This window comes from Rhagoletis pomonella, unplaced genomic scaffold, assembly GCF_013731165.1.
Source record: "Rhagoletis pomonella isolate Grant_MI unplaced genomic scaffold, Rhpom_1.0 Rhpom_scaffold_01049, whole genome shotgun sequence".
Taxonomy (NCBI): domain Eukaryota; kingdom Metazoa; phylum Arthropoda; class Insecta; order Diptera; family Tephritidae; genus Rhagoletis; species Rhagoletis pomonella.
The window spans coordinates 7,425-17,041 of record NW_023459603.1 but is presented as its reverse complement, the minus strand read 5'-3'; the positions used below and the strand labels follow the sequence as shown (position 1 = coordinate 17,041).

Sequence of the window (9,617 nt, the reverse complement as noted above, 5' to 3'; positions counted from 1 at the left end):
TCATTTCCTAGTGCAGCTTGGTGAAATTAGTTTCCAAAATGCAAGCTCAAGCGCGCCCTTTGGAAAACTATAATAAAGTGCTTACCATCGTTCGCTTTTGTTCTCGCTTGATTGGAGTAGATGTTGTCAACCCGAATTATAAATTTAATGCGGTAACAGCTTTTGTGGCAATAGCAATTGCTTGGAACTTTTTGTGCTCTATGAATATGGTGTACAAAGATATTGCTACAGATTGGACAGTGCTTTTGGATGTATTCGCACCAATCAGCTGTGCAACACAAGGGGCAATAAAGCTATATTCAGTAACAAGATATTCGAAATTGTATCGACAGTTGGCTTTGGAAATCGGTGAAATATACGAGAAGTACGAAAAAATTGGAAGAAAATATAAGAAAAAATTACAAGAGTGGAATGGCAGCATGAGAAAGATATTAATCGTTGGTGCTTTGATATACTTTGCATCTGCTTGCCTAGCTTTAATCGCACCACTTATTGTGTACATATTAAAAGGCGAAAAACACCTAATTATTTTGTGTCAAATGCCATATATAGATGCGACCACTAACCAGGGCTATTTTATTACGATCGTCTACAATATTTTATGTGTATTCATTGCGGCATTTGGATTGTATGCGTTTGACTTGTATGTTTTTCTCTTTCTAACACACTCGATGTTCTATTATGACATCTTCGAATTGAAAGTGAGTGATCTGCATGAATTGCTGCAACACAACTCAAAGGATAAACGAATAACACCTACGCTGAATGATATTGCAGAATGGCATCAGTATTACTTGGAGTAAGTCTTGAGATACATACACATACATACATATATTTAAACATGTACATACATATGTATGTATATAGAATTGAATTATTGATTAAAAAAAAATTTGGTAAATGTTTAGGTTCACCGATAATTGCAATTTTATTTTCTTTTGGACCATCACATCCCACATGATCTGCACAACTCTGGGCATCTTGAGCACCTTGCTAATCATCATGTTGAAGGATTGGCCTGGTGCTTATCCTTACATATTTCTCTGCTTCGTTTGGTTATATATGTATTCCATATTGGGTACGCGCGTTGAAATATGCGTAAGTATACAAATATTATTTTATTTGGCACAAACAAATAAAATTGTTGTAAAGAATGATCAATTTTGTGACGGAATTTACGACATTCAATGGTATGATTTGGAGGTAGCCGATCAGAAGACCGTACTGCTAATGCTCACGAAATCTCAAGTTCCACGCATTATAACTATCGCTGGAGTTGAGCCACTATCGGTGAACACTGCACTGAAGGTGATCCTAAAACCAACAAAACTTCTCTTAAACATAATTTAATTTTGTTAAATATTATTCACAAGCATGCGTGTATGTGTGTGTTTTAATTTTATTGCTTATTTTTAGATCACACGCTCTATCTACAGTTTGGCTATGATGGTAATGCAGTTCAGTAAATAAGAATTACCTACATTACAAAGTATTGTGAAGTGAAGGCAAAATCTATAATAATAAAACGATAATATCGAAATAAACTGTTTTGAACGTGGCAACCCTAATCAGGCATATATTCAGACTAAAGTTTTCTTAGAACTCTTACGTTTGACGCTCATGTCTTAAGATTTCAGATAACTTCCGTATACATTTACTAAATTCAAATTTTAATCAGTTAACAACCCCCTTTCATAATATTTTGAAAAAAAAACAACGTTCCTATCCCTCTCATCTTCTTTCGTCTGGCCTCTATATTGTGATGTTTATTTCAAATACCTAATTTGCTCAATTCAAATTTAATTTTTTTTTTGAGCCTCTTGGTAACCTCCTACATCTAGTTACGAAATAAAGCCCTTCCAAAACCATTTCTATTGATGCCCACATTGCAATAATTACAATATCAATTTTTAAAAGGAGTCAACTCTTTTCAAAAAAGTAAAACCATATTACAGATTAGCATTTCACTTTATTTTGACACCTCGTTAATAAAAACCGAACGAAAATAATTTGAGTAAGAATAATAATATATTAGCGATTATAGTTTTGATAAGCATTTGGCCGAGCTTTTCCTCCAATTTGTGTTATCCGTCCTAATGTTATAGTACAAATGGAGGGAACTACAATTTTATGCCGCCGCCGAACTGCAAATGGATTTTATGAGAAGCTTTACAGCTAGACTTGAGGTTACTGAGGTTTCAACTTACATTTTTTAGATAAATGGGATCATAACTTGTTCATCATAGTCTGATAAGGATGCCGCCTATTGCTGCCAAGCTGCACATTTGATTCTGAATTACTTTTTGTTATGCAGTTCCTAAATTATGTTTGGTGGCCCGGTCTTAACAACGCGATTATAGACTTAGAACACAAACACAGAAATACAACTCGAAAGGACATATTACCCGATTTACTAATCAAATTCGAAAGGTCATTCAAAATTGAAACATTTGCATGAAACACGAAAGCTGCTGTAACTTACATACATATGTACGTAGTTAAATTAGAAACCAGCAACTGGAAAATCAAGGTCAAGGTCATTCATTTGACCAGGAATAATTTATGTCAGTCTAACTTATGTACATAAGTATTTACACAAAACTTTAATGGGATTATCGCACATATGTACGTATGTATGTACATATATTGGTTATGAGACAAAATAGATGTGTAACGTAAGTTTCACTTCTCCAGTGTGGCCCAGGCGCACTTACTTTTATTTTAGAGCTTTGGTAAAAAATTAAAAATCTTTGTGGCAACACTGCTCAACATGCATACATATCAGCCTAAAATTTTATCCTAAAAAAATATAATTCAGATTTTTTTATTGTAAATAAAAATAAAAAAAAATAATTAAGTTCGTTTCTTAAGTCTTTAGTTTTTACTCGTTCGGAGGTCCAAACTACTTGTATACTATGAAGTATACTAAGAATAAGATCCAATACAGAAAAAAAATTGTATTCCGCAGATGCTATACAATACATTTTTCTCTCGTGAACGACGTTGTGTCCGTCGAGTGTGGGGAAGCAGTGTGTAGAAACCAGACGAACTTACTGATAAAAGAGGTGCGCGATACGTGACGCAAGTATTATGACTGTGGGCCCAACGACGCTGATTTTTTCTTGAACCCCACATGCAGGGTCACTCGAGGCGTGCTGGGGTACTCGAGTCTAAGGTCTTTTGGCGGAAGATCCCTATATGGGCGGACTCCATTACTAGTGTGGGACGGCAAGGCTGGCATTCAATTTCGACAAGGTTGCGTACTCTCACCTCTTCGCTTACCTTAAGAGACTGGGGAGGTGTTGGATGCTGCCATGAGGCCACTTCCCGACGGCGGACTTCGTTGATACCGGTCCAGTTCACTGCACCATATTGACTATGCTGACGACATATGTGTTTTGGTGCATTGTCTTAATGATGCCGGTTTTTATCTGGAAAGTCACTACTGCAATAACCAAATGCCTGTAAGTTTCTGTACATAGATGTTTTAGAATGACACTCTGAATTTTTTGCTTAAAAAAGCTAAGATACCCTTGACATCTGGATTCGAAGGCGGAAATGGAAGTAATAGGCCTCACTTTACACAAAGAGGACGACGGTATTGCAAAAAAAATATTGGACTCAAATCGCCTAGTCCCCTAGTCAGAACTTGTCAATATGCGGGTGTCATATAGTTATGATAAGTACTATATGTATGTTCATATGTAGGTACATAGATGCTACCAACGCAATTACAGCATATTATTCATTAACTTGTAACTTGAGAAGAAACTATTGGCATTTTGAAGTGAGTGCTTTTATAAATGCAGTAAGTCTCACTAAATTGCTGCAAAAGTTTATTAGTTTCACATTCACTCAGTTCAACGGCAAACCTGCTGTGATCAATTCCACTTCTGTCTGCTACACATTTGGCAAGCAACAGAGCCAATGAGCCGTTTACATATACATACATACCAATGCAGTAGACGACCAAGTAGATAGCAATAAATAAGTACATATGCACACTAGGGTGCAACACACTCCATGCAAAAAAAAAGAAGAAAACTATACTTTTTTTACATCGAAAATAAAAAACGTATAGCCTTTTAAAACTTCCGCCAAAATATTTCAGAAAAATATTAAGATTAACGTGAGCTGGACCTCTTTGAAAATGCCTCCGAAAAGCGGATTTTTATATAGTTTCTAAGACTACTTTTTCTAAAAAATCCCCTCAGCTAATAGAAGAGTTTGAGCTTAAATTTCTGCATAAAAATGCTTAAAAAATTTTATCAAGGGAATCAAAAATAATAAGATGATTGGAATTATTTTCAAATCGTTTCAGCTCACGTAAATATTAATAGTTTTTCGAAATATTTTGATGGAAGTCTTGTGGCCTTAAAACAAAAATAAAGTGGGTTTAAAGAGCTTTATAAATTGGCATTTTCATAAATTGTTCAATATATAAACATTTAAAATCGACTATAGCAAATTTTGTAATGCCACGAAAGAAATCGAAAATTTTTAATGACTCTCCCTAATGTACATAAATTGCATGCAATCTGCAGAACTGCAACCATTTCGCTTCTGAATTTAACAATGTATTAAATATGTGTGAATGTCGTTACAAAGCAAGTATTCCGGTTTTACAAATTAGGTGAAAAACTGTAGCAATCAACTTAGTGGTATGTATGTATGTATGTATTTAGTCTCAATCTCAGCTGAGACAAAATCTGCTGGCAGCATGCAATATATGCAAATACCATGACAGGTTAGTGCATTTAAACTATTTACGAACGTACATAGGTACCTAGGTACATAGGAAAGCTGGAATGCATTTTGGTCCAGAGTATGTACGTGGTCAGCGATATTACTCGTATTTAGTGGTACTCCTGTGCATACGAGTCGAGTACTATACATACGGTATGTATGTATGTGCATGTAAGTATGTAGGCAGTAAGCCAAGTTAAGCACAGTATCTAATTATGTAGTATACATATATGTATGTACATACATATGTTTATCATTTACAGGTAGATATGTATGTACAAGTACATATGTATACACAACATATTTACAACTCTGTGAGCGCATATTGAATTAGCTTGGCACTTTGCAAATTTGCATAGAAAATTATAGCTTGGGCTCAGTGCTGATGGGAGACAATAAGCAATAACTTTATGGTAGTAACAAAAAAAAAATTACTTTAGTGCTGAAATGTGTTGTAATAAAAGTAACTAGTGTTTACACGTTTCTTTATATTTATGGATGTACACACACATACAAATGTACATACATACATGTCGTAACTTGTGTAGATTATCACATGAGAGCATTGCAAGCACATTGATGCAACGTGATGCACGTTTCCTTCTGAATACAGGTACTTTATATTTACTTAGCTACATACATACATATTTATACATGTATATACATAGCTCGTATATGAAAAAAAAGTTTGTATTAATAAGCAAATCATTGATAAAATTTTCATATTACAGATGTATGTAATATTTGCTGTTTTTCCACAATAATTGTGGACGAAGCCGAATATATTTCATTATCTGACGCTTAAACTTCATTATTGCTCTGAAGTGTTGCTTTATACCAATCAACTTCATTGAAGACCCTAAATGGAATTGTGGGTGGCCGGAAACACCGGAAACAAATTTTTCCAAGCACTCAGGCAACAGACCACCGTCCAAAAAAAAATATAAAAAAATTTTGCATCCAGAAAAATCGAGTATTTTCAGAAAGTAGAGAAAAAAGTACTCATATTTGCATCCGTGAATAGAATATTGCCCTGTAATTTTTTAAACTTTATTCAACATCGTTGCAAGAGTTTTTGTAGTTTCTGATTGTAAAACTGAAAAAATTCAAAATCAAGGATCCAATAAACCGGATGGATTTTTAACAAAATTTTCCGATTTTTATAAAATTTGATATCCAATGGCTCTTTAAGTCGCTGATTACAAAACTGGAGACAGTTGTCAAAAATTTAAAATGGCGGATCCAATATGGCAGATGCAGTGGTTGATAAGTACAAAATTAAAAACAATATTGGAAGATTCAAAATGTGTGATTAATTTTTTGTTAAGTTTATATATTTACTCTACATTTTTGTCTGCATCTCTTAATTCAAAAACTACTCCTATGCTTGAACAAAAAAGCCAAGAGTCGTAAAAAAATTAACATCTGTGCATTTTTTTTTGACACAACTCTGGACCTTTCTGAAACCAAATTGCGCCAAAATCTATCAATCTGTAAATAGCGACCACAAAAACAATGTTAAAACATATTTTTTAAATTAAAAACTTTTTTTTTTAACGTAATGACACGAATATTTTTTAATGCCCAACTTTGTCTTTACAATTTTTGCCATTTAATGCCAAGTGGAATTGAGCATACGAATTTTGGGGATATAAAATATTGTAAAAACCAGACTTGCCAAAACACAGCACTCCGTAAGCAATTTCTAATAGCGTGCTACGGACATGGCACCCGAACAGACACCAGCTTGCCGAATAGTCCTCGCCTAGGCATATCAGAAGGCATCGCATAAAACAACCTCTGTACCCGACAGCATACGGACAGCCCATAAACGGCATTCACAGTGATTCGGCCGTGATTTACATCGCCTCCCGACCTGTGAATGGCGTCGTGGGAACACAGCCACCTGACGTGGACTAGACAAACTGTGCTAAACGAGTGCCCGAGATGGGGAGTGTTACCGCATGACTCGCAGCAGCTCTTCACATGCCCCCTAAACCCCACTCTACTAACGCTCCTATCCTTATGGACCAACCCAGTTGGAGTAGCGTCCCAGCAGGGAAACCGCGGACTAGTGAATCAAATTTCTAGTTCCGTACTACGCCTTTATCGCCAAAAAGGAATTAGTCCGATAGGAATTAGATCCCCACCAGCCCAAAATCTTCGAAATCGAAAGGTGGTACTTTTAAAAAACTAATTTTTTCAGTTTTTTTCACTAGAAATCTATATCTAAAGTGACGAATTTAGAACTGGTTCAAAACTATAGAGAAAGGGATGCAGAACGAACTAGATCTCATCTGGCGGATTTTGAACTAGTTCGAGGGATGCAGCGGGGGGCTTGTTTACTTTACATAGATATGTGTTCGGCGGCTTTTTCGTTCAAATAAGCTTGTACTCTGTGCTTCGCAGATGCCTTTTCATAGCTTGGTAATACAAAACTAAAATTTGTGTTAACATTTCAACATTTTGGGACCGTCTGGATTCTAGAAATAACAGCGATCACCTCTGCAAACTCAGCTGCAGCTAAAGGTATTTAAAGGTCTTTTTTTTTAAATCATTCAAACAAATTTAATTTCGAATTGAAAACACATTTCTTCCAAAATAACTTAAAATCGCACACACGGAAGAACCAAAAAGATTGAAAAATCGTGATACTTTTTCTTTCGTCTGTCAATTTTAGAACTGGTTCGGAACTATAGAATTTAGGACTCGTTCGGAACTATCGTAAAAGGGATGCAGCGGGGGCAATTGACATTTCCTAGGACATCGCCATGTTAAATTCGCCAGTTGCTTGCATGCAAAAGAGATTTATCGCCAACCAGTACTGGGTCTAAATGTATTAGAAGGGCACCAGTTCAGAACTAAAGATTTTCCCCATAGGGGTACTTCTGCGTCTCCCATTAGTTGAGCTTGTCGACGAGGATTGAGGGAAAAGCCTATCTGGGCGGGGCTGAGTAGGCGTTACAACAACAACTAGAACATGTAATTGGAGATGGTTTCGTCATGCAGAACAGTTACGCAGGTCACCATGTTATCTGTGTAGCCTTTCGTTTCAAAGCCATGGCCATTCAGAGGAAGCGAAGCTCTCCCCCTTTAGGGCAAACCTTATTGAACGTAATCGATTCTATTGTACCGCAACTCCTTCCTTGTTTTAAGCAATCATTAATGATTGGAGCACTTACATATACTCTTGCTTAAAAACAGCAACAAAAACGGTTTGCACATTTCCTATGAGTTAGCGTATCATTTCAATGTACAACATCTTCATTTGTTTTCTAGAAAATTGATTACGCCAAGTTTTTCTGAAAGTCTGGATTGTATATAAAAAAAAGCAATTTCTCAGATTTCCCAGGTTTGTGATATTAAGTTTTTTTTCAGGTTAAAGTTGGTGGACGCAGCACGAGATTTACAACAATTATAAGAATTTATATACAAAAGGCCATTTTTGGGCCCTTGAGGAGCGTGGAATTCGAACTTGCTATTTATTTTTACCCAAAAACGGCCGCTGTGGAATGCGATGATGCAAAAGTAGGGTAGAAAAATGAAGGAAAATTGCAAACAATGTTTCTCAACAATGTTTCGTTGTGCCTCTTTGCGCTTTGGTGAAAAGCGCACCCAGCGGCGGTTTTTGGTAAAATCGAGTTGCAGTTTCGAATCCCTCGTACCCAATGGCTTCCAGAAACACCTTTTGGTGGTATAAATATGTGCATTTTAATCAACTTTAATTGTGTTAGGAGCTGTTCTGTGAAAACTGAGAAATTGTCTTCCTATATAAAATATAAAAACTTTCAGAAAAACTCCGTTTTATCAATTCTCCAGCCGACTGCTGAACAATGTTGCTTAAGACAGCAAAAAAGTTTCAATTCAGTACAAAGTTCAAAGTTTTATAGTTCAACAATACAAACACTTCACTTTACTGTATAATAATCTGCACACACAGCTGTCTGAAAATTGCATGCGAATTCACCTTTGGCCTTACCAAAATCTATGGCTTGAGATATATATCTGTTTGAATTAAATTATATGCATTGCAATAATCAACAGTCGAGCTCTCGCTAAGACAAACTGCAGCACTGACGCCGTTTTCTATGACTTTATTATCTTCATTTATCTTGCTGCATATGCATAGTCTTGCTACACGTTTATTACATATTTCTTTTGTTACCTACCACATTCATCGCTGCACAATTGTTTGTGTTGAGTCGTTAGAAATATATCAGCACTTATTTGTCGGTGATTTTTGCAAAAATTTTTTCGCTCAGTTTTTTTAAATTAAATAATATTTTATCTTCCAAATCGCTGCGTAAACGCTTTTAGCTGATGCTGATGCTTCAACAAATCTTGAAAGCCACCCACCACGTCTTTTGCACGTTGCGTCTCCTACTAAACCGCTAAGCCGTTCTTGTGCTGCGCATAAAAATAAACTATTACAATTTCTTTTAATAGCCTACTCGATCGGTATTGACAATGCCCCGTTTGGTATTGCCTTTATTTGTGTTAAGCGCGTATTTGAACTGAGCCGCCGCAAAGTGGTTTTGGCCTTTTTATACCAGCCACCACAATCCCAAAGATCACAAACCACTAACTAGGTATTTGCGCAGACAAAAGTGGCGTTGGTGGCGTAAGAGGTAAGGTCGCCTGTTGCAGAGTAAACAAGTTCAACAACAGCTCAGCTTAGCACAAATAAAAGCTTCTTAATGCTACGAGTATGTTGCATGCCAATTGGGGTACGAATATGCAGCAACAAAGCCTAATAAAAGAGATTAGTGAGCGAGCGTAAGCAAAGTAGGCATTGTGCGCAAGCGCAACCAACAAGTTGCTGTTGGCAACAACTTCAATGCAAACAGCAATCGAAGAGCGCCAATCAACCG

At 36.2% G+C, this 9,617-nt stretch overlaps 2 protein-coding genes across 2 annotated transcripts in view; one reads left to right on the top strand and one right to left on the bottom strand.

Moving 5' to 3' along the window:
• Positions 1–9,410, bottom strand: part of LOC118751870 (pollen-specific leucine-rich repeat extensin-like protein 1) — a 32,647-nt gene extending 23,237 nt beyond the window's left edge. The window contains exon 1 of the mRNA XM_036486695.1: positions 8,916–9,410. Within this exon, the coding sequence (XP_036342588.1) occupies positions 8,916–8,924 (9 nt within the window). The 5' untranslated portion in view covers positions 8,925–9,410. The remainder of the gene's footprint in view (positions 1–8,915) is intronic.
• Positions 39–1,470, top strand: LOC118751868 (odorant receptor 67d-like). The gene is made up of 4 exons (XM_036486694.1): positions 39–799; positions 909–1,098; positions 1,153–1,308; positions 1,417–1,470. The coding sequence occupies exons 1-4, from the start codon at positions 39–41 to the stop codon at positions 1,468–1,470; spliced, it is 1,161 nt and encodes a 386-aa protein (XP_036342587.1).
• Positions 9,411–9,617: the final 207 nt, after the last annotated feature.

Coding starts and splice junctions, on each gene's coding strand:
- LOC118751868 (XM_036486694.1), top strand. CDS start 39: ATGCAAGCTCAAGCGCGCCCTTTGGAAAACTATAATAAAGTGCTTACC. Junction 800..908: donor TGGCATCAGTATTACTTGGA/GTAAGTCTTGAG, acceptor GTAAATGTTTAG/GTTCACCGATAATTGCAATT. Junction 1,099..1,152: donor GTACGCGCGTTGAAATATGC/GTAAGTATACAA, acceptor ATTGTTGTAAAG/AATGATCAATTTTGTGACGG.